Source organism: Lemur catta, chromosome 3 (genome assembly GCF_020740605.2).
Source record: "Lemur catta isolate mLemCat1 chromosome 3, mLemCat1.pri, whole genome shotgun sequence".
In the NCBI taxonomy this organism is placed as follows: Eukaryota; Metazoa; Chordata; class Mammalia; order Primates; family Lemuridae; genus Lemur; species Lemur catta.
The window spans coordinates 777,922-803,400 of NC_059130.1; the positions used below are offsets into that span (position 1 = coordinate 777,922).

The window sequence follows — 25,479 nt, forward strand, 5'->3', positions numbered from 1 at the left end:
TTCTTCTCAGTTAACTGGGACGAGGGTACAGGAAATGTCTGTGGCCCCCAGGGAATCTCCGTTCCAATGAACCGGCGCCTGACGCCAAGTGGAGCACGCTCCGACGCAGAACCCGCGTCGCGAGGGGAGGACGTGGCATCTGCACGGTCCCCTTTGTGAATCCTAAACGAGATCGCGCCCGTGGGCGCCTCACGCGGAATCCGGCTCATAATCAGTGCTCAGCAGGTTACTACTGCGCCGGGCCTCCACGCTCAGCCCTCCCTGTCTCCCTGAGAGCCCCCCGTCGTTTGTCCCCGTCACCCTGCGCTCAGCCAAGTCTCCTTCGCTCGCTTTGGCGCTTCCCCTCGGCCCCTGCAAACCCTCCCCGTCTTGGCGGAAGTCACAACGGGGCTAAATATCCGAGCCGGACTCTTCTCCCGAGCCACGGGGCTCCCACTTCCTGCGGCATCGAGGTTCCGACTAGACGCCAACTCCGCGAACAAGGGTTCCGCCGGGAGCCCAGCGCCCTGCATCCCAACGCACGCCCCGCCCGCCTCGAGTCTCCTGAGCCCTCCCGGCACCCGTCGCGGGCGGAAGTGAGTTTGGCGGGGCGGGGCGGGACTTCCAGAAGGAGGCGGCAAGTTTGAAAAGCGGCAACCGTCGGTGATGGCGGATGTTTGACTCCGCCCGCGGCTGCTCCGCGGACTTGCCGCCTCGCTGCGGGCGGCCGGCGCGGTAGGTGAGCGCGGGCGGACGAGGGCGGGAGGCCGGGGCGTCGTCTCCCGCCGGGGGCGCGGGCGGGCGCGGGGCGTGTGTTTGTCGCGGCGCGGGCGAAGGCGGGAGGAGCCGGCGCCGGGCAGGCGGGACGCGCCCGCGGTCCCTGTTTACCTGGTTCGCTGTCGGTCCCGGGGGGACGGAGCTCAGGCCTTGCGACGCTAACGGGGTGCCTGGTGCGGCGCGAACCGTGGAAGGCGAGACTCGGGCCGACAGGGGCAACTCGAGCCCGGTCTCCGCGTCTCAGTCCGTTCACGGGAGGCGCGGGGCCGCGGGGTTCTCCGGCCGCAGACGGCAGAGCCCCCTGCTCGGACGTCACGTTAGCCAAACCCCAAACCGGGAACCGAAAGGCAGCGGTGTCGCGCTTAGTCCCGGAGTCGAAGGGAGCGAGCAGTGGCCCGACTCGTACGCACACGGCCGCTTCCCCGTTCCGAGTCAGGGGAGTTTTCCTTCATTCGCTGAGCTCGGCAGTCCTTGCTGTTTGGTTTTGTTTCAACTCTGCTTCGCAGGATTATGATTTCCACAAGCTGGTTTATTTTAGCAGACGAAGTGCGTGAAATTTAACAGACACCCTTTCGATGCCGGCTGTGCTCAGCGTCCCGGTGTTGCAAATAGATGAGAAACCGGAGGAGCAGTTAGCTCTGCTGCTCGCTCTGCAGGCAGGGGGGTCAGCGCTTCGCGTGTATTAAGTCATTTCTGGACGTTATTCCATCTAAGCTCAAACTGTGGCTGGAAAACGTGTCTCTTATCCCTTTGTCCACACACACACATGTTAATGAGTAAATTGGAACTGAATTCGTACTTTGAAAGAATTTGGATATGGGAGCAGATTCCAAAAGGAAACGTTGGAAGTGTGGGAAAGCTAGGAGAATAATTTGGAGCAGAAAGTTCATTAGATCATTAAAAGTTTTAGAAACCAAGCAGAAAAATTTGATGCGGTGGGTAAGGTGAATAACTGAAGTATTTTTGAGCAGATGTTACGTGATGCATTAGGTGTTTTATAAGGATTAATCTGATCGCAGAGTGCAAAACACTAGGAGAGGGATGAGCAGTGACAATTAGATTTTACACCTACGCTTTCTGTAGTGATAATCTCTAATTAAGATGTAGCTTGCTTTGAAAAAGTGACTTTTTCTGTAGTCTTTCTTTGTCCCAGTCCTTTTTATCGACAGATTTTAAACCTAAGATTTAGGTGAAAATATAGAATGCATATTTATGCAGAAAGGGACATATACTATGTGAGGCATCAAAATCCAGATTCCAAAAGATCCTAGCTCTAAAATGAAATTATGAAATTCTATAGTAGAAAATGCAAATCCTCACTTAAGGTTCAAGTAATCAATTATGTAAGAAGGACATAGGGAAGTCCTGGCTTGGTATGTAAATGGGTCATGTTAAAGGAGTCCATGGAGTTTCAGTTGATCGTAAATACATATTTGTCGGGAAATGATACCGTTGTGAACTAGATCAGCAGAGGCCACTGTGTGAATACTTTGCCCTCCGCAGACCCTGTCGGTTTGGGTGTTACATTTTAAGAAGACATTGGCAAAATAGAGTGCTTCGGTATTATTTTTTTATTTCAAAATATTAACGGAGTACAAGTGTTCTTGTTACTGGATACCTTAAATAATGCTTAAGTCAGGGCTTTTGGTGTGCCCATCGCCAGAATATGTTCATTGTACCCAAAAGGTAGGTTTTTATCCCCCTCCCCCGCCCCCGTCTCGGTTTCTCTTGTCCTTTGTATCACTCTGTGCCCACGTGCACCCATCACTTGGCTCCCACTTATTAGTGAGAACGTGGTGTTTGGTGTTCTGTTCCTGAGATCCTTCACTTAGGAGAATGGTCTCCAGTTCCCAAAAGAGTGTGTTTTAGAAGAAGGTGAATAGGATGGTAACGTTTCTAAAACAATGTCATATAAGGAGTATTTTAAAGTTACCTACAGCCATACATAAAGAAATTATGCTTATCTTAGAGAGGGCTTAACAGAGGTGTGATAGCTTTCTTCACATTTTTGAAAGTGGTGTCATGTAAACATATTCTAGGTATATTAATAAATGTATTCTATTGAGTTGCAGTGACTAGAAATAGGACCAGTAGGTAAACTTACAAGAAAACATATTTCTACACACCATAAGGAAGAGTTATCTAATTTAGAGCCATATTAAAGTAGGAAAAAGTTGCCTTGAGAGTTAATGAATTCTGTGATGTTTTCAAACATTCAAGCAGAAATGGGAAATTATTTAATAACTTTAGAATGGCTTCCTGTATTCATTAGAGGTTAAGCAAGTTGGCAGAGCTTTTTAACCCTAATATTCTAAGAAACATTAGGAGGCTAAAGAAGTAGATTTCTAGACTTGTGGAAATTCAGTGTGTTTGCATAGTTGAATATATTCACTTTGGCTTTCTGGGATCGTGCAGCTTCACCAGGCAGTCAGGGATCTGCAGGTAACTAAGCAGGTATTTCCGTAAGCGGCTGAGACAAGAGCTTCTATCGCTGCTGCTTCTCCTCCTCCTACTATTGCTCTTCTGCCAGGCACAGGGAGAGCAATGAAGAAAATGAAAAGGTCTTAGCCCACCAGGATCACGCAATGTAGGGTCAGAGTTCTATGAACATAATTCTTATAATTGTGACAAGTATCATAACAGAGCTAAATGCAAGGTTCTAGGACAAGTTTTCTTAACCTCAGCATCACTGACGTTTTGGACTGGATGGTTCTTTGCTGCGGGGGCCACCGTGCATTACAGGCTATCTATCAGCATCCCTGGTCTCTACTCACTGGATTCCGGTAGCACCTCCACACCTGCTCTAACAACTAAAAATGTCTACACACATTTCCAGGTGTGCACTGGGGGCATAACTGGAGAACTGCTACCCTAGGGGGACACAGGTAGGAATAACTCACTATCTGAGGACATTAGGATAAGTGTTTTTAAGTGTTTTTTGTTTTTTTTTTAAAGTTCCCACTTGGGTGATAGGAATTCCTTCCAATTATACCATCTATTCTTTATTTTTTTTTCTCCTTTCCTGTTTGCATTTTAACCTTATTAACCATCTCACTATGTATGGGTTGAATGGGGTGTCAAATCAGAATACAGTTCTACTCTATATTGCTTCTGTTAATGGTGTTGCCTTACATGCCTTGCTTTGAGAATCAAATCTCAGGATTGATCTTGTTAAGCCCTCTGACCCCCAAATGTAGAAAAGAAGCCATGGTTTCTCATCTATCTATTCAGCTAGTTCTCCTTCCCATGTCAAAGAGAACAGCGTTAGGCAAATTAGCAGAAAGTAACTGTGTCACTTTAGAATAAAAGTTATTTTAGGATCTGTATGTACATATTTTTTTTTTATTTTACTAGGTTATTTGATGGTAGTTAACACTACTATAAGTAGCACAAACTTGGCTTGTTAATTTTGCCTTACATTTATCGGTTTCCAGATAATGAGAACTACCGATTGTGTGGTATTTCTGATCTTTATTTTTCTTCCTTCAGATTAGCAGGAAACTCCCAAGATGGAAACATTGTCTTTCCCCAGATATAATGTAGCTGAGATTGTGGTTCATATCCGCAACAAGATCTTAACAGGAGGTGATGGTAAAAACCTCTCCAAGAGTGATCTTTATCCAAACCCAAAGGTAAAATGTGGTTATGTGTGCATGGGAATAATGGAATTTGAGAATAAAGTAAGCAACTAGGTCTATAGTGTAGCAAGAAAGGCATATACTCTCCTATTTGATGTGGGCCAGTCATTTTCATCCAGAGAAAATCTCTCACCTCAGGTAATTTTAAAATAACAGTAAAGTTTATATGTGGGGCAACCTCATAGTCCCATTAGGATTCAATTCTTTAATATGGTCGTTTTCTTATGAAAAATAACTTTTAAACCATACTAAAGTATATTAAATTTTTTATTATTATTGCAATGGTGGTCTGAGAGTATCCTTTATTGGTAGAGCTTGAAAGAACTTATTCCAAGTGGTTTCCAACCACAAAAAATGCTTAGAAACTATTCTCTTTGGAAGCTTACAGATTAATTTTCTTGCAATATGCCCCAGAGGGAATTGAGTTGTTTTGGCAGGCATTGTTCTTTATATCTTTAGTTATTAAATACAAAAATGAACTATTTATGTGTCACAGAAATCCCAGAGTCTCCTTCCAGTTTCCCGTCTTGATCCTGAAGTGATAACATAGTAAAATCTGGTTTAATGATGTAGAACTCAAACTTTTTGATCTCAGTACTTCTTTAATTCTTCACAATGGAAGGAATAATCTCAGAATAAACAGTAGGCCTTTAAATTGAATAAATTTAGCTTTATGAAAAGAGTACCACGTTTTCCCTATGTTTCTCATTTTACTGCTTATCCAGTAAACTTGTATGTGGATCAGACAGGTTCACGAGCCAGCATTTAGGAGCTGCTCATTCAGAAAATAAGATTTTTAAAATCCCCTATTACCCTATTAAATTTATACCTCCTAGATGAAGTGTTCCCTTAACCTTTAAATGTAAGGAAACCTTGAGATCTACAGCAACAAGCAAGGTTTCTCATGGTCTTTTAAAAAGTGCATCCTCAGTGTGCCAGTACTTCTGCCACCTGCCTGACAGCCCGATGTAAGAGGCCAGCCTCCCGCCTGCCTCGGGTGGATGGGCTGCTGGGGTTGGACTGGGACATGCTCGCTCTCACTCCTAAGCAACTCCTCTCACTGGCCACTTACTATATACCAGCAAACCAGGTGTCCTGTGTTCTAAAATTTGGAAAAATTAAGGACTATTTCAAGGGAAATAGAGTAACTTTGTGGCCTTTTTTTTTTTTGCTTTCCTTGACTAATATTGACTGGATGGTAATGATAGTGATATAGCTTTAGAATAATGCATCAGAGTATTAAAAGTTATTTTTCTGTTATAGCCTGAAGTCTTGTACATGATCTACATGAGAGCCTTACAGATAGTATATGGAATTCGACTGGAACATTTTTACATGGTGAGTTTAAGATAAGGCAAAATATGATTTTTTGGTACATTTCTTCTGCTCACAGTGCGTACTGGCTTTTAAGATAGGAAGTTCTTGACTTTATTTTTAACAAATTCAAAGACTTTTACAAAATTAATGTTGCTTGCAAAGGAATCTTAGGCACAGTAATCATTTATATTGATAGCTTTAGTAAGACAAAAACCATAGTGAAAGACTTAAAGGACACTTGCACTTATTTATGCCGTGCAGTTCACAGATTTATCGGTTTGTCTTCAGAGACTATAATGAACAACAGCAAAGTTTTCACAGTGTTCTGTTCTCAGGAAGGACTGCCAAGTTAATGCAGAAGTTAAGCAGTAAGATTGAAACAATTGAAACGAGGCAACTGTGCTTATGGCAAATTAGGTGTTTCTAGTAGGAAGGGTCATTTTTCTTAATCTTTTTTTGTTGTTGTGAAATCACAAGGCCATTATCTGAAGATGCACTAAAAATGTAAAGTCTTTGGAATCTCACCAATATGACTGCATAGTTGAAATTTGTTTAAAAGTCGAAGGCTTTGCCACTTACTTGCTATGAAACTTTTTGCTTGTTTCAAAGAAGCTAAGCTTTTGTCTATAAAATAAGGATAGTACTATGTAATCAGGTTGTTGTAAAAATTAGAAGAGAATACATGTAAAATGCCTAGCATAGTACCTGATAATTTAGTAAATGCTAACCATTACTCCTTCATTTTTTTATTCATTTAAAAATCTTTAAGTACCCACTGAACCTAGCATTATTAATTTTAATGACAACTCTAGCTTTGTACTATGATCTTTATTATTTAAGCATTTTAATTTAATTATAAGTTAATATATTTTGATCTTACATGTAATTAAGGTTGAAGATTTTTCTCATGTTGTCTAATCAATATATAATTTAGATTTTGTGATTTGTTACATTTAGATGCCAGTGAACTCTGAAGTCATGTATCCACATTTAATGGAGGGCTTCTTACCATTCAGCAATTTATTTACTCATCTGTGAGTACAGAATGGTTTTATTGTCTTAGTCTACATTCATATTTACATTACCTTAAGCTTTCTTAATGACCCGATTTTCTTTGGGAAAGAATTTCCGCCATCTTTCTCTTTATTCTATCCCGTAAACATTCAAAATTGTAGACGTCCACCAAACAGAACTGCCTCCACCTACGGCACTTTTTCAGAATGCTTTCAACAGGAGTTCTAAGATGTTATAAATCTAAAATTACTTGCCATCGTTGTGAAGGCTTTTGTGTTCTGAAAGAATGTGTGTCCAGGCGTGTGTGCTGTTATTAGAATCTATAACTGTATTCATGGTATTACATGAAGACATTAGTAGCATACAGAAAAAATAGATTTTGGTGCCATAGGATTATGCATTGTGGTAGACCTCTGGCTTTGTCCTTTGATATTGACAAATATATCCAGAAATCTCTTTTTGAAAATAGATGTTTATGTCCTATGGCTTAGTATATAATCTACAATATACTTTTCAATATTCTTTCTCCACTTCATCTTCAAGGGACTCATTTATGCCCATTTGCCGGGTGAATGACTTTGAGACTGCTGATATTCTATATCCAAGTAAGTGAGAATTTAAAACAATTCTTAATGTCTGGCTTCAATCTACCATTTGACCTTTCCATCGGTAAATATAAAAAAAAAAAACTTCAAGAAAATTGGCTTTAGAAAGTGATTTTTCATTTTTAAGGATGAATTTTTTTTAATATCCCATTGGAATTTTTTTCCTTTGTACATCCACAGAAAGGCTATTTTTTAAATTATTTTTTCTTAACTCCTTCCATTTTAAAAATGTTCTATGAATTTGGGAACATGAATATAAATAATATACAACTGTGATTTTTATGTACCAATTTTATCAAATGTAACAATTATTTTTTACCATGAAGAAATTATCTTTTAGCACTAATAAGAATAGTCATGATGTTGTATTGTAAAATTCTAGCTTTGCTAGAATTAGGTATCCCTTAATTCATTTGACTTTTTTATTTATTCATCAAGTTATTTTATGTTGCAAGAGCTTTGCTGTGTGCTATTTAAAAATTTGTTTTTCGCTCTCTTTTGGAACTCTTACTTTTTTGTTTGGTTTGGTTTATTGACATAAATTTACGCACAATAAAACTCACCAATTGTAAGTATAAATTGGATGAGTTTTAACACACGTGTATAGTTATGTAAAACGTGGGTCTGTTTTCTGTCACTATAGTTTTGACTTTTCTAGAGTTTACTATAAATGAAATCCTACAATCTGTAGTCATTTGTGTCTGGCTTCTTTAAGAATAATGCTTTTGAGATTCATCCACGTTACTGCAATTTGTAGTTTCTTTCTTTTTATTTTGGATTGTTCTAAGTATATATCACATTTGTTTATCCATTGACCAGTTTGTAGATATTTGAATTGTTTCTAATATTTGTTCATTATGAACAAAGCTGCTATGAAAACTGACATACAAGTCTTGTAAATACCTATGAGTTGAAATGCTGGTTCATATGGTAAGTACATACTTAATTTCTTAAGAAACTACCAAAGTTTTCCAAAGTGGTTGCATCACTGCTAGCAATATATGATCATTTCAGTTGTTCCACATTCACCCTGGACTTGGTATTGTAAGTTTTTTTTTTTATTTTTTTTTTTGAGAGAGTCTCGCTCTGTTGTTTGGGCTGGAGTGCCAAGGCATCAGCCTCGCTCACAGCAACCTCAAATTCTTGGGCTCAAGCGATCCTCCTGCCTTAGCTTCCTGAGTAGCTGAGACTACAGGTGCACGCCACCATGCCTGGCTAATTTTTTCTGTTTTTAGTAGAGACGGGGTCTCATTTTTGCTTGGGCTGGTCTTGAACTCTTGACTTCAAATGATCCTCCCACCTTGGCCTACCAGAGTGCTAGGATTACAGGTGTGAGCCATCACGCCCGGCCTGGTATTTTAAGTTTTTAATTTTAACCATTATAGAGGGTATGTAGTGGTATCTCATGATTTTAATTTACATCTCCCTGATGACTAATAAGAATGAGCATATTTTGTATGCTTATTTGCTATATGTATATCTTCTTTGATAAAGTTCATATTTGAATCATTTGTCTGTTTTTTTAAAGTGAATTATTTTCTTACTGAGTTGAAAGCCTTTAGATATTTTGGAAACAAGTTGTTTATAAGATATGTGTTATGCAAATATTTTCTCCCAATCTGTTACTTGCTTTTTCAATTTCATAACAGTATCTTTTGAAGAGCAAAATAAATTTCAATTTTGAAGATTTTCATTGATTAATTTTTTCTTTTATGATTCATGAAACCATTTTTTATGTCCTATTAAGAAATCTTTTTCTAATCTAAAGTTGCTAAGATTCATTCCCATATTTTGCTTCAGGAGTATTACAGTTTTAGCTTCTTTTATTGTTTAGTGTTTGAATTTTTACATATGGTATGAGGTTTTTTTCTTTTTGCTTATGGATATCAAATTATTCTAGCACCTCTTGTTGAGAAGATTCTCTCTTCCCCACTGAATTGCCTTGGCACTTTTTGTCAAAAATCAATTGACCAACCATTACACGCCTATTAGAATGGCAGAAATCCAAAACAAGGACAATACCAAATGCTGATGAGGATGTGGAGCAACAAGAACTCTGTTTGCTGGTGGGAATACAGAATGGGACAGCCAGTTTCCACGACAGTTTGTCAGCTTCCTACAAAACTGAACGTACTCTTACCATACAGTCTAACAGTCGTATTCCTTAGTATTTCCCCCCCCCTTATTTATGTTCACACAAAAACGTGCACACAGATGTCTAGAGCACCTTTATTCTCAATTACCAAAACTTGAAAGCAGCCAAGATGTCCTTCAGTAGGTAAATGAATAAACAAACTGTGATACATCCAGACAATGGAATATTACTCAGTGCTAAAAGGAAATTAGCAATCAAACCACGAAAAGACACAGAGGAATCTTAAATGCATATTACTAAGTGAAAGAAGCCAGTCCGAGAAGGCTATATGGCTACGTGATAGCCTGGAAAAGGCAAAACTATGGAGACAGTGAGAAGATCAGTGGTTGGCAGGGATTAGGGGTGAAGGAGGGGTGTGTAGGCAGGGCATGGAGGATTTTTAGGTCAGTGAAGCTAGTCTAATGGTAGATACGTGTCATTATGCATTTGTCCAAACTCACAGAATGTACAGCAGCAGAAGTGAACCCTAAAGTAAACTATGGATTTGGGGTGATAATGATGTGTCAGTGCGGATTCATCAGTTGTAGCAAATGTCCCACTCGGGCGGGGGACGCTGATGGCGGAGGCTGTACTTGTGTGGGGATGTGGGCCATATGGGAACTGTCTACTTCGATACGAGTTTGCTGTGAACCTAAAACTGCTCTAAAAAATAAAGTGTATTAAAAAATCAATTGGCCATATGTATGTATGAGTCTATTTCTGGGCTCACTCTTACACTCCATTGATCTATACGTCTGTCTTTATGCCAAGCACGCTACAACCCTGATAGCTTTTGCTTTATAGTAAGTCTTGAAATCACACAGTGTTAGTCTTTCAACTTTGTTCATCTTTTCCAAAATTGTTTTGACTATTCTGGTCCTTTGCATTTTCATATGCAATTTAGTATTTTTAGCTTGACACTTTCTATGCCTCCTCATCAATAAAAGCTAATTGACTGGCATTAATTTGCATGTATAGATTATTTTGGGGATACTTGACAATTTAATCCCTTTGGGTGTTCTATATGCATGTTATATCTCTGCATTTTTTAGATTGTATTTAATTTCTCACAAGAATCGTCTATATATTTCAGAGTGTAGGTGTTGTATGATAAATTTTGTTAAATTTATCCCTAAATATTTAGATTTTTAGTGATTCTGTAAATTTTTTTTTTAAATTTAAATTTTCTGATTATTGGTCATTGTTGGTGTAGAGAAATATAATTGATTTTTATATATTGACCTTGTTAAAATTACTTTTTCTAGTAAACTTTTTTGTAGATTCCTTTAGGATTTTCTATATTGACAATCATATTGTTTGAGAACAAAGACAGTTTCACTTCTCTCCAATCTAGATGCCTTTTATTTCTTGCATTCTACACTGGCTAGGACTTCTAGCATAATGCTGAATTGAAGTGGTGAGAGCAGTCATCATTACCTTACTCGTGATCTTAAGAGGGAAGCATTTTGTCTTTCATTATGAAGTGTTAGTTGTAGGACTGGATTTTATTAGATGCTCATTATCAAGGTGAGCAACTTTTATTTTTGCTGAGAGGTTTTTTTTTTTTTTTTTTTTTTGAGACAGAGTCTTACTCTGTTGCCCCGGCTAGAGTGCCGTGGCGTCAGCCTAGCTCACAGCAACCTCCAACTCCTGGGCTCAAGCGATCCTTCTGGCTCAGCCTCCCAAGTAGCTGGGACTACAGGCATGCGCCACCATGCCCGGCTAATTTTTCTATATATATATTTTAGCTGTCCATATAATTCCTTTCTATTTTTAGTAGAGACGGGGTCTCGCTCTCGCTCAGGCTGGTGTCGAACTCCTGAGCTCAAACAATCTGCCCACCTCGGCCTCCCAGAGTGCTAGGATTACAGGCATGAGCCACCGCGCCCGGCCTTGCTGAGAGTTTTTAATATGAAGGGTATTAAATTTTAAAGTACCTTTTTTGCATCTAGTGAAATAATCATGGGGTTCCACTTTCTAGTCTAGTGAATCACATTATTTGATTTTTGAATATCAAACCAACCTGGCATACAGGATGGGCCCCATTGGGTTATGATAGGTTATATTTTTAAAATGCTGTTGGATTTGATTTGGTAATATTTTGTTAAGTGTTTTTGTGTGTATTTTCATGATAGATATTGGTCTGTCGTTTTTTTTTCTTGTAATGTCATTGCAGTGATTGATTTGGATATCAGGGTAGTGCCAGCCTTCTAGAATGAATCTGGAAAAACTCCCTTTCCCATTTTCAGGAGTAGTTTTATAAAATTTGTATTATTCCTTAAATATTTGGTAGAATTCGCCAGTGACTCCATCTGGAACTGGAATTTTCTCAGTGGGATAAATTAGGAATTAAATTTCTTCAATAGGCAAAAGGCTAATCTGGTTATTTATTGTCAAATCTCCTGAGTGAGCTTCCGTCTTTTACCCTTTTTTAGGGAATTTATCCATATCGTTTAAGTTGGCAAATTTATTAAAAAATTTTATGAAAGTTGTTCATAAAATTACCATATCATTTTTTTCTCCACCTATAGCAGGAACACCTATATCATTTTATTTTATTTTTGCCAGTAAATACCATCACGTCCAGTTCTCATGTATCATTTTACTATACATTGAGGTCAGTAATGATGTCCCCTTTCTCATGTCTGATGTTAATAATTTGTTTCTTTACTCTTTTTTTTCCCCCTGACTAGTCTGGCTGTTGGTTATCACTTTTGCTGATCTTTTCAAAGAACCAGCTTTTGGTTCCTTTAATTCTTTTCTGTCTTATATTTCTGTTTTTTATTTTACTGAATTCTGTGCTTATTGTTTTTCTTTTTTCTTATGCTTACTTTGGATTTCATTTGCTCTTTTTTCTAGTTTTTTTTTTTTTTATGGTGGAAGCCATTAATTTGAAACCTTTCTTCTTTCCTAATACAGGTGTTTAGTGCTACACATTTTCCTCTAGCCTTGTTTTAGCTACATCCCACAAATCTTGATATGTTGTATTTTTATTTTCATTCAGTTCAAAATATTTTCAAATTTACTTTTCTCATGTATGTGTTATTTATCAGTGTGTGCCTACTTTCCAAATATTTGGGAATTTTCCAGTAATTTTTCTATTATTGATTTGTAATTTATTTCTTTTGTGATCAGAGAATATACTTTGTATTATTTGAATCAATTTAAATTTATTTAGGCTTAGTCTATGGGCCCAGAATATGATGTGTATTTGTTTACTGTGGTGGTTGTAATAAACTGGCACAAACTTGGTAGCTTAAGATAACACACATTTATTCTCTCATAGTTCTAGTGGTCAGAAGTTCAGAATTGGTTTCCTTGGACCAAAACCAAAGTGTTACGAGGGTTGTACTCCCTTAGGAGAGTCCAAGGGGTGATCTGTTTGCCTGCCTTTTCCAGCTTCCAGATCTGTATTCCTTCCATTCCTTGGCACATGGTCCCTTCATGTCTTCAGAGCCAGCAGTGTAGCATCTTTGAATCTTTCTCTGCTTTTGTGGTCACATTGCTTTCCACTTTATATCTGTAGTGAAATCTCTCTGCTTTCCTCTTATAAGGACAAGTGTGATTGTATTTAGAGCCTGCCCAGATAATCCAGGATAATCTCTCTATCTTAGAATCATTAACTTAATTATACTATAATGGTACTTTGCTAATAAGATAACAGGCACAGGTTCCAAGGATTAGGATCTGGATATCTCTGGGTGCCATTATTCAGCCTGCCACATGCTCTGTCGTGTTCCATGTGCACTGAAGAGTATGTATTCTGTTGTCGATGGATGGAGTGTTCTAAACATGTTAATTTCGTCTAGTTAATAGTGTTCAAGCCTTCCAGATCCTTACAGATTTTCTGCTAATTGTTCTATTGAACAATTGATGGAGAAGTGTCAATTGTTCAATAGGAAATCTTCAGCTATGATGGCGGGTTTGTCTGTTTTGCCTGTTCTTTTTATTTTTGTTTCATAGACCTTGAAGCTTTAGTTATAAAGGTATACACATTTATGCCTTACAATATACTTTTATTTTCCCTGCTCCTGGCCTTTGTGCTATTGTGTCATAGCCTTTCCATCTATAGATATCATAAACACCTTGATGCATTGTTATTAGATTTGCTTCAGTTATTAATTATCTTTTAAAGGGATTTTTTTTAATGGGTAAACATATCTTTTATATTAACTCACATTCTGTTAAATGCATCCAAATTCCTATATGTTATGAATTTCCTTGCACCTGAAGAATTTTGTTAACATTTCTTGTAGTGCTGGTAAAAAGACTTTATTTTGCCTTCATTTGAAAGGTATTTTTCCTGAATTCTCTGTGGTTACAGAGGGTCAAGCTTTCAATTCAAAGTTGGTTGAATTTGTGGCTGCAGAACCTGCAGATGTGGATTGCCAGGTGCACTACATCATTTTACATCATTTTAAGCATGCACGGATTTTGGTATCCGAGGGAAGTCCTGGGACCAGTCCCCCTGCGGATATAAGCCATGACTATATAGAATGCTAAGTTGACGATTTTTCAGTGCTTTAAAGATACTGCTCCAGCGTGTCTTCTGGCTTTATTTCTGATGAGTCTGCTGCTGTTCTCATCTTTGTTCCTCTCAATGTCATTTGCCTTTGTTTTGTTTTCCTCCCTCTGGCTGCTTCTAAGATTTTCTCTTTATCACTAGTTTTCAGCAGTTTGATTATAATGTGCCTTTTGAGGGATTTTCTGATATTTTTTTTCCCTTGTTTTTATTTTTCTGTTTTGGGTTTTTCCCCCCTGCTTAGGTTTGCTCCCTTCTTTAGATATGTGTTTAGTTTATATGAAATGGAGAATATTCACCTATTCTGGGAAAGTTTTTTCTACCCTTCCATTCTGTGGGACCCCAATTTCACATTTATGCCGATTGATGTTGTTCCTGAGTTCAGAGCTATTTTATTCATTTTTTTCTCTTTGGCTTTCATTTAAGATAACGTCTATCTCTCTTGTCTTTAATTTCACTAGTCCTTTCATTTCTAGGTCTAATCTGATATTAATCCCATCAGTGTACTTTTTATTTCAGATTATTTTATCTTTCAATTCTAAAAGTTTCATTCTGGTCTTTAAAAAAAGAAACTTCCGTTTTCTCTTCATAATGTTGATGATTTTTCTCTACCTTTATATATTTATGAAGGCTGTTTTCACATCCCTAGCTACTAAATCTATCATCTGTGTTATTTTTTGGAGTATGCTTTTCATTGATTGATTTTTTTTTTAATTATGGCTCACTTTGCCCTGCTTCTTTTTGTGCCTGGTCATTTTCTTTGGTGCCAGACGTTGTGAGTTTTACACTGTTGGGTGCTGGATTTTAGCTCCTTTAAATATGTCTGGTTATTTTCTCGGCATTAGCAGTTTCTTCATATTCATGTACCAGTTAATATTCCAGTGAAAACTCGAGGAGAATCCTATATGGGCCCCCAGAATTCTTTCTCTTTGCAGTTCTTCTTCTCAAGTACTCAGGCCCATAAATCCTAGTCGCTTTGGCCTCTCCAAACTCTACACTCTGTATTTTTGACTCAGAAAGACCCCCTAAGTTTTGCTTGTGTTCTCCCTCTTTGGGGCATCGCCTGAAAACTCTCCAAGTCATGGGCTGGCCCATTAACAGCGTTCACCTCCTTTTTTTCTCTTGAAGGTTGCTGTCCTTTGTTGCCTCTGTTGTCCAGTGTCTCAGATTTGTTGCTTCATATATTTTTGTCAGTTTTTCTAGTTGTTAATGTAGGAGAGTAAATCTGATCTCTTATTTCTTCATGATCAAAGTGGTTTGTCTTTCTCTGAACTTTGTTATAGCCTATACAGTTCTAGTTTATTATGAGCAGAGTATATGGTGGGAGAGGATGGATTTTCATTTTTATGTTATATTGGTTCAAAGATTTATTTAAAGAGTCTCACTTTCTATTTTAGAAGCAAAACGGACAAGTCGATTTTTAAGTGGCATTATCAACTTTATTCACTTCAGAGAAGCATGCCGTGAGACATATATGGAATTTCTTTGGCAATATGTAAGATTTAAATACGTTTTGGGGTCACAGATCAGTAACAACATTTATAAGAACTATTAATCTGTTTTGAAATGTTTGTCACAGATATCAAATGGTACGGCCGTTAGAATCATATTTATTTTTATATATATATAAAGTTGTAGATTTTAGTTACTGGAAAACATTTCTCAGAATGAGATTTTCTTTGATATTTGGTAACATTTTTTTTTTTTCAATCTTGTAGCTGAGGCTTCTTTTCCTATATTAGAAAATGTTAGGAAAGAGAATACTGATAGGTTTGTGGTTTTTTCTTTGCAGTTTGCATAGATACTGTAGTGTTCTTTAAATAATTGAGATATTTGAGATTTATATTTGCCTTTTAAAGAAGGGCCTAATTGAACTGTTTGTCGTAGTGTTTATCGTGCTTGTCCAGCATTGCGTTGTAAGATTCAGTCCAAGGCAATCACTTTAACAGAGACACACTCATTTTCCTTTCTTCAACAATTTACAGAATTGAGGAAGATGATGGGTCATCTGTGTGGTTTGTTCCCATTTGTTCTCAGTTTTGGGACACCACACTCTTAGAAAAGCACCCGAGCAACACCCGACAATTAGGCCTTAAGCTCCAGCTACGTGGAGCTGTACAGGCAGATACTTGTTTGCACACATCATGCTGTGCTTGTATCTACTGAACATCACATACTCTTCAAAGCTTGCACATTGTGTGCCATAATCCCAGTATCTAGTATAGTGCCTAACTATGGTGAGAACTCAACATTTGTGTTAAGTAAAGAACTTCCTGATACATTTGTCATGAATGCCTAACTGCCTTCAATTTCTTATTTCTGATGGCAAAAATTGTAGAGTGAGTAAATATTTTGTAGTCTGTGCTAGTAGACTTTTTTGAAAAAAGAAATGATTGATTATGTTGAAAATCAGAGATTTAATATGCAATTACTAAAATTCTGTTAATAGAAATCCTCTGCGGACAAAGTGCAGCAGTTAAATGTTGCCCACCAGGAGGCACTAATGAAACTGGAGAGACTTGAGTAAGTGGGACATTTTACAAATAAAGTAAACACAATTTCAAAATGCAAAGTGAATCGTAAGTAATATTTTACAACCCTATAGTCCACCTTGTCTCTTTTATCATCCTGAATAGATTATTTAAGCTTGCCTTTTCTACAAAAAGAAAAACTGTTTTTCTTCTAACTCTTAATATATTCTTTGGCTTCTTTCTTGTTAGTGTGTTCGCCTGACTTGTTTAAAGTCATTAACTTACTCTTCCAAATTATATCTGGATTATCTGTCTTATGTAGATGAGCAATAACTGTCTGAACTCTGTTTCTCCAGATCAGTTAATTTTGTTAAAATTTTTAACTCCTACAACAGAATTTTTTGTTTGTTTTGTTTTTGACTCAGGTTATATAGGGGAAAGAATCACTTGAAAGTTAAGATTTCTTTGCCTTCCTCATATATATATACATATATATATGTATATATATATAGAAGGAATTTTGTTTGTTTGTTTGTTTTTTCTAATTTGTTGATGTCTTTGAGGTTATTTGTTTCAGGTGAGGGCTTTTCTAACATGCCCCTAGTAACAGTTGACTTTATAAGCAGCAGAAAGCTGAAAAGACTGGGGATAGGAGGCAGACAGAACATGGTTAAAGACACCGCAGATTAAGTCAAAAGTGACAAACTAGGACGGAATAATTGCAACGTACTCCACAAAGCATCACTAACTTCTGATAACAAAATCCATGTAACATTCCTAATCTGCAAAGCACTCCCACAAACTGATAGGAAAAAAGATAACAGAAAAACGGGCAAAGACTATTCACAGAGAGTTCACAGCAGAATAGAAACAGATGGCTAATACGTCCGATAGGCGAAAACCAACGTAGAGCGCATCCACATGGGAGAGGCCCGAGCACGTGTGAGTGCTGCTAGGAGGGACTGGCGGCAGAAGGGCGGGTGACACGGGACTAGGGGGCAGGAGACGGGAGCTGCGCAGAGGTGGCAACGTTAGCGTTAAACAGGAAGAGGAAGACCATGTTCGCTTGACTAGGACTGAAGTTTGAAAGGGCAGGTATGTGCGTGGATGAATGCATAGATTTGAGGGTAGAAAATTGAGGGAGCTCATCTGATTTTTATTTTCTCTCTGTAGCAGAGGCCAGATAATCTATTTTAAATGGCTGTCATCTGAAAGGATGTAATTCAGAAACATGAAAGCAGATGGTTTCTTCATCTAAGTTATTCGAGGGCGGGATTTTATTTTAGCCTTTCAAAGTTAAGAACTCGATAAATGTTATTTTAATCTATTTTGCTGTGTTTAGCTCTGTTCCAGTTGAAGAGCAAGAAGAGTTCAAGCAACTTTCAGATGCCATTCAGGAGCTGCAGCAATCACTGAATCAAGACTTTCATCAAAAAACGGTATCTGTTGGGAGACATTTTAGAAAATTTTTTCTTTTTTTAGATGTGCTGGGGCATGTAGAGGAGGTAAGAGCACATTGCTTTCAGTTACTAAAGAGATAGAATGTGTTGCTGTGCCCCTTAGCACCATGGCGGTTTGTTTATGTTGCCAGAGTTACGTGCTGTCTTGTTGAATAAAATTTTTGAGAGCTCTTTTATGTCTAATTCTGTTTCCAAACCACGCACACTGGCACCCCAGACACTGCAGCAAACCCTTGAGGGAGCATCGAAACATTGCATATTTTCAAGGGAAACTCGACAATACTCAGCATCTGTCATATACTTCTTGAATTCAAGGTAGTTCACAGTTTCAATGTTAGATAACTTTTCCTGTCTTTTTGAAGCTGGGGTTTTGGCATTTGCTATGATAAAAAGCAAGTACCATGTGAAAATGATTATGGCACAGGAAATAAGAATGTCCATTTCCAATCTAAAATGTACATTCCAGGGTATGTGAATTTCTGCAACGCCCAATAGGTACACACATCTAATTAGGGAGTAATTTTGGTTATTTAAGAATGAAGTAAAAATATTTTTTTTATTTCAGCTTATATGTATTATTTTTTCAGAGGGCTGCAGCCGTTGTTAGCACATAAATACTTATGCAGTTATTTGGTCTTAATTACATAGTAAAGGAGCTCTTAGATATTTCTTTTGGCCTAAGGGCATCATGAACAAAGAAAGTTTGAAGAATATCTGGTCTAACCCATTTAACACCTCTTTTTTCTTACCTTTATTTTATGAGAAAGCAGTGAGCAGCTAAATTTAAATCTGTTTTGAGTCATTATAAAACATTTATTTGCTTTTTCCCTAGATAGTGCTACAAGAGGGAAACTCCCAAAAGAAGTCAAACATTTCAGAGAAAACCAAGCGTTTGGTAAGCATCTTTTTTAAAACTAGCATTTAAAATTTGAATAGGTTGTGTGAAGGAGTATTTTAGCTGTGTGTGTTATTATAGTCAAATATTTCTCCCTTTTTCCCTCAAAACGAGACTAAACTTTTTTCAACCTAAATATAATAGATTATTATTGTTTTAGAAGACTCAAGACACCAGAAATGTATAAAGTAAAAATCACGGGAAAGCAGCTTAGCACATAATATGATATCTATCATAGATTATATTTGTCATGCAAATGTAAATATATGTGTATAATTTTACATAAATGATATTACACTCAACATATCTCAAACCTGCTTTTTTCCCCTACTTACCAGTATGGTACAAATAATTATCATGAGTTTCACACAGATTCTCACTACATTAATGCTTGCATCTGCTTGTGCGTCACATGTATGTGCTGTAATGTAGAGCCTTTTAGTCCCCCATGGACAGACTTTTATGTTGCTTCCAAATCTTTTTGCTATTAAAGATAAATATACGTATGTGTGTGCTATATGCATACATATGTATATATGTACATTTCTGCATGAAGCTGCTTTTTATCTTATAAATTTCTTAATTTAGGATTTCTGGATCATGGAAATACACATTTAATATTGACTCATATTTCCAAACAGACTTCTAGAAAGATAACAGTTTATATTCCTACCAATAGAATATGGGATTGTCTGTTTCCCTATACCCTTTCCAAAATTGGATGTTTTTAGTTGTTTTTTTTTTTAACATTTATGTCACTCTTATAGGAAGAAGAAAAATCTCATTTTAAATTGATTTCTTTATTTCTAGTGATTTTGACCATCTTAAGTGATTTCTTGTTATTTCTTATTTTATAAATTACTTGTTTGTGTACCTTGGTTATTTATTTTTAAGGAAACTCCATGAATTAGGGATATTAGCTTTCTATTTATCTTTCAAAATCATAATTTTTTTCTATTTGAAGGTTTACATTTTTATATAGTAAAATTTATAGTTAGGGCCTTTATGGTTTTTGGCTTTAATTCTATATATAGAAAAGCCTACCCCATTCATCATATTATTTTTTAATACTGTATTTTCTCATTGTATTTTATGGTTTCCCTTTAACATTTATACTTTAAAGCCATCTGAAATTTCCTTTGGTATTACATACCCTTATTTTTCCATCATTCTTTTTATTGGCAAATGTTTTCATTTGAGTAGTACTTACTATGGCTCAATTTTATTATTCATTTCTTTCTGTCCCATTTAAATCTAGATTAAAACAAAATCACTTTGTACTTATAATATCAAGTTTAGGCTTTTTATAAAGGGAAGAAAAGTGATGAAAGTTAACATTATGGTAAGGAAAATGATCTCTAATTTTGTAGAGCATTAAAAGAGTAGATAGTATGGTGGTTTGTGGAACTCTAAGAATAAAATATCAAAATATACAGAAATAACAGAAATGCACTATTTTAAACATTTCGTTTTGACCTCTGAGTTAGCTGATCACTAAGGTAAGAACTTTTCTTTTTTCGGTGACTCATGCTTGTAATCCTAGCTCTCTTGGAGACCGAGGCGGGAGGATCATTCGAGGTTAGGAGTTCGAGACCAGCCTGAGCAAGAGCGAGACCCTGTCTCTATGAAAAAATAGAAAGAAATTAACCAGACAACTAAAAATACTTAGAAAAAGTTAGCCAGGCATGGTGGCGCATGACTGTAGTCCCAGCTACTCGGGAGGCTGAGGCAGGAGGATTGCTTGAGCCCAGGAGTTTAAGGTTGCTGTGAGCTAGGCTGACGCCACGGCACTCCAACCCCGGGCAACAGAGTGAGACTCTGTCTCAAAAAAAAAAAAAAACTTTTCTTTTTTAAAGTTAAAAATATTTAGACCAATTACATAAGCCATGCAATAATACATTTCTGTTATAAATTACTCAAATGATTTTGTGTGTGTGTGTGTGTGTATGAGAGAGAGAGAAAGAGAGAGAGAGAGAGAGAGAGAGAAGGGTGGGGGTCAAATATGAAAGGACTTCTCTCAGCCCTTTTACCTTGAGGTGAGACCCTTCCTATTCTTTCTCCATGACATTGCTTGCATATGTACAGATGCATGTAGTCATGTGTCACTGTTTTGTTTTGTTTTTATAGAAATGTATAATGCAGTTCTTTCACTTGATATTTTTGGGGAATCTTCCATATCAGTACATAGATAGAGTCATAAGGTATTCCGAAACAATGTAAATATAATTTATCAACAACCGACAACAAATATTTGGGAAGGAAATTCACGGGAATTTTTTTTTTTAATAATTTTAGACTGCAGCAAAGTTTTAAAAGCTTTGATTCCTTGAATGGTTGCACTGACTTTTGAAATTCAGGAGAATGGACTGGGCAGGGCAGCTCACACCTGTAATCTCAGCACTTTGGGAGGACTGCTTGAGCCCAGGAGTTTGAGGTTGCAGTGAGCTATGATGATGCCACTGCTCTCTAGCCTACGCAACAGAGTGAGACCTTGTCTCAAAACAAAATTTTCAGGAGAAAGGAGTTTGTTTTGATTCCACAGGCATGTATTGGGCATGTGCTATTACTTTGGGTATTGGAAGAACAAAGATGACTTCATAACTCTAATTTGATCAGTCAATTATGAAACATATTAAATACGTAATTGTAGTATAGAGTTGCATGTATAATAATTGCACTGTTTATGGAAGAAAAGTAGAGGAAATGGGAGCAGGATTTTCAAGGATCAATAGAAATTCAGCAGGCAGACAGGAGTGGGATGATGATATTCTAGAAGGACCATGCTGATCTAAGAAGGATCCTAGGACTTGTCTAAGCGTGAGGCTGGCACTGTTAGGTTGTGGGGTGCAGTAGGAAACAAGTGGGCGATGAGCTGGGGAAGGAGAGTGAGAGGCATGTACCTGAAGGGCCTTGAATGCCAGGGCAAGGAGCTTGATCTCTGGCCTGTGGATGAACACGAGCAATTAAACAGGCAAGTGAGGTGGTCGGAATTTAATTTCACCCCACTCACAGTGAACACGGAAGTAATTTCTTTATTTTCCTTTATTGGAAGGGTAAATCACCAATTTTATTATTATATCTAATATATAAAAATGTTTTCCCAACAGAATGAACTAAAATTGTCAGTAGTTTCTTCAAAGGAAGTGCAAGAGAGTTTGAAAACAAAAATTGTGGATTCTCCAGAGAAGCTAAAGAATTATAAAGAAAAAATGAAAGATACAGTCCAGAAGCTTAAAAATTCCAGGGTACGCTATCTTTTTATTTTAATGCTTTTCTATCTTTTTTATTTTTTTAAAGCAAACTCACATTTAATCATGTGTTAATTTTCTGATTTCTAGATTATCTATACTTCTCTTCCTCTTAAACTTTTTGGCCTTATCTCTGATTTGTAGCTCTTCTCTGAAGTGGATATGGGGAAAAGAAATATAGTTTTAAGACATTTGTTCAGCTATGCGACAAGTTTTTGAGGCTTTGGTCTGGTGATCAAAACAGACCTGCTCTGTCCTCATGAGAGTTACTTTATAACAAGGGAGAAAGATATTAAACAATGTTACAATTACATAATTGTAAATTATAATATGTACTATAAAAAAGTATAGGCTATATACTTGGACTAAAAAAGCATTGGCTACGTACTTGTGGGGGCAAGATGGGGTAATGAGAAATCTCTGTACCTTCTGATCAGTTTTGCTGTGAATGTCAAACTGCTTGAAAAATTAAAATCTATTAAAATAGCACCGAAAAGAAAGGGGCAAAAAATATAGGGTGCTTTGCGATAATATAATGAGGGAAGCCCAATTTAGTACTGTGGGAATCCAGTGGAAGAGGAAAGGAAGTGGAAATTCATGCTACCGTGTAAAGAATGAACAGTAAATTGTACAGAGAGAACAGCATGTGTGAATTCTGTGAGGGAGGGAACAAGGGATAGTCAAGGTTAGGGGTGACCATGGGAGATGGATTGAGGTGGAGCCACACAAAATTAGAATTGGATAGACAATTAAGCATCCTATATGAAGCAAAGTTTTTAATTAATTTTTATTAATTAAAATTTCTTATTTATCTCTGAATTTGTTATCAAAGTTATTCCTAAAAATTAAGATTATCACACAAAAATGGACAAATGTCACCAGAACAGAAATAACTCAGAAATTGATCTGAGTATTTATGGGAAAAGGATGGTTTATTTAAAAAACAGTTCTGGCTCAGTTAGCTATTCATCTAGAAGAAAAGAGAGTTCGGCCTGTACCTTGCACCATTTACAAAAATAAATTTTATGTGGATTATAAATTTAAATTTAAAAAATTAGCAGTGTTAGAAATTTTAGGAGAACATTTATTTATATAATCTTGGACTAGGATAGATTTTGAAAATTAAGATTCAAAACCCCAAAACCATGGAGAAAAGTAGATTATGTAGCACATATTTACAGCGAATATGACAGGTAAAGGGATTATATCCCCAATATGCAAAGAGCATTTACATATTAGTAAGAAAAAGATAACAGAAAAATGAGCAATGATATGATTAGGCATTTCACTGAAGACAAACTGCAACTGGTTGATAAGTTAGGACAAGGGGTAGGCTAGTAGGGAAAAGGGAAGAAATCTTTGTATTGTTACAGTGGTTGTGGTAAATATATGTTCATTTTGTAATTTTAGAGGAGGAATTAATCTTTTTAAAAGAATTAGCTATAATAACAGTTACTATACAAATGAATAGGAAGATTATAAATGGGTAATATGCTTGCCCAGGAGTAATCAGAAATAGTTTGAGTATTAGCAGAATGAATACTTTTAATATCATCGTGAATAACCTTTGGAATGTACTTCAGTGAGGGATTTAGTAAAATTTATGGCAGTTAATTTAGTAAAATTATGGCAGTTTTCCTTTGTTCAGGGATATCTGGCAATTAAGAAACATAATTATATGTGCTTAGACACATGTCAGTAGTTGAGCTTTGTTATTGACCTAGAAACTTAATTGTTTTCTACTCTTAAGCTTTCAATATTAAATGCAGAAATTATTTAAGAGCAAACAAATTGACATTACTGCAGTTTCATAAAGGAGAGTATCAAACTGTGATCTGTATTTTTTTTTCTTTCAAAGCAAGAAGTGATGGAGAAGTATGAAATCTATGGAGACTCAGTGGACTGCCTGCCGGCATGTCAGCTGGAGGTGCAGTTATACCAAAAGAAAATACAAGACCTTTCAGATAATAGGGAAAAATTAACCAGCATCTTAAAGGAGGTTTGTATTGTGTGCAATTTTCATGTCTTTATTATGTAATAGCTTGCGATAGTTCCGTGGATTTTGTTTTCACTTTTTGCTACTATTTTCCTAAAGAAAAGCAGGATGATTCTACGGTACAATAGATGTGGCAATGAATGCTGGGAAATAAGACACTTTTCTTTTTAAACATAGCAGTAGCAAGAACCCATGTTTTAACCTTCGGATACAATGACTTGTAAATTGACTAACAGCACATTGCCATATATATTCTGGAAAATGGTACAGTAGTCCTTTCTTATCCAGAGCAGAGGGGACACGTTGCAAGATGTATCCAGTGGATGCCTGAAACCGTGGATAGTACTGAACCCTATATATACTATGTTTTTTCATATACATGCATACGTATGATAAAGTTTAATTTATAAATCGGACACAGTAAGAGATTAGCAACAATAAGTACGAATAAAAGAGAACCATCGTAATAATGTACTGTTCTCTGTCAGTGTATCTTAGTGTACTGTACTCACCCTTGTTTTGATGGTAGGAGATGATAAAATACCTACATGCTGAGATGAGGTGAGGTGAATGGTGTAGGTGTTGTGACAGATCGTTAGGCTGCCATTGACCTTGTGACCATATGTCAGAAGGAGGATCAGCTGCTTCAGGTGGTCCTGGATCACCAGCCACTCCTGTGTCTGGCTGGATGCCGATGACTAAAGACAGGGCAGGGGACGTGCACAGCACGGATACGCTGGACAAGGGGACGATTCACACCCATGGGGGGACAGGCCAGGACACTGCGAGATTTCACCATGCTGCTCAGAACAGCTTGCAATTTAAAACTTACAAAGTTTTTATTTCTGAAATTTTCCATGTAATGTTGTCGGACCATGGTTGGCCTCAGGTAACTGACACCACAGAAAGGGAACTCATGGATGAAAGGGCTGCCGTAATAGAATTTTACACTTGTTGTAACAGTTGGAAATGATCTCATAATCAGAAAGCATAAAATCTCAACTCAGTGTCCAACGCTGCACCTAGGGCCTATAAAGAGATTTGAAGTTTATAGCAAAGTCTCTGCCCTGAAGAGTGAGAGCTAATGGCGTTTACGTTTCTTAGTCTGAAGTCCCCAGGTTCACTAACATTACATTTGAGAAATGATTCCCTTTCTGAGAGAACCCTGTGGTTGAGAAGTTGAGATTGCCTGAGGCCTTCTTTCCTGACTGCGTAGTCCCCCATAGTCCCCTCATCGGCCATCAGGAGTCACCCAAAAAGACTGAGACCTGCTTTTAGCGGTTTCTAGGGTCTGCCCTTCTCTCTTTCCTTCTCCTGCCTTGGTCCGGACCCACTAACCTCCTCAACTCCAGTCTCCTAGCTGATCTGAGTATATCCCTCTGTCACTCTGTCACGATCTCTACTGATAGGATGACACGATAAA

At 37.4% G+C, this 25,479-nt stretch overlaps 1 protein-coding gene across 2 annotated transcripts in view; it reads left to right on the forward strand.

Annotated features, from left to right (window-relative positions):
- Nucleotides 1-584: 584 nt before the first annotated feature.
- The window catches only part of NUF2 (NUF2 component of NDC80 kinetochore complex), a 32,494-nt gene continuing 7,599 nt past the window's right edge, over nucleotides 585-25,479 (forward strand). The window contains exons 1-11 of one of the 2 annotated variants that reach the window (XM_045546597.1): nucleotides 585-718; nucleotides 4,246-4,388; nucleotides 5,658-5,732; nucleotides 6,669-6,745; nucleotides 7,269-7,330; nucleotides 15,384-15,481; nucleotides 16,436-16,509; nucleotides 17,800-17,896; nucleotides 18,750-18,812; nucleotides 21,920-22,057; nucleotides 23,919-24,059. In XM_045546597.1, coding sequence (XP_045402553.1) covers nucleotides 4,266-4,388; nucleotides 5,658-5,732; nucleotides 6,669-6,745; nucleotides 7,269-7,330; nucleotides 15,384-15,481; nucleotides 16,436-16,509; nucleotides 17,800-17,896; nucleotides 18,750-18,812; nucleotides 21,920-22,057; nucleotides 23,919-24,059 — 948 coding nt within the window. In that variant the 5' untranslated portion in view covers nucleotides 585-718; nucleotides 4,246-4,265. The remainder of the gene's footprint in view (nucleotides 719-4,245; nucleotides 4,389-5,657; nucleotides 5,733-6,668; nucleotides 6,746-7,268; nucleotides 7,331-15,383; nucleotides 15,482-16,435; nucleotides 16,510-17,799; nucleotides 17,897-18,749; nucleotides 18,813-21,919; nucleotides 22,058-23,918; nucleotides 24,060-25,479) is intronic. The other variant, XM_045546598.1, reaches the window with a different exon arrangement.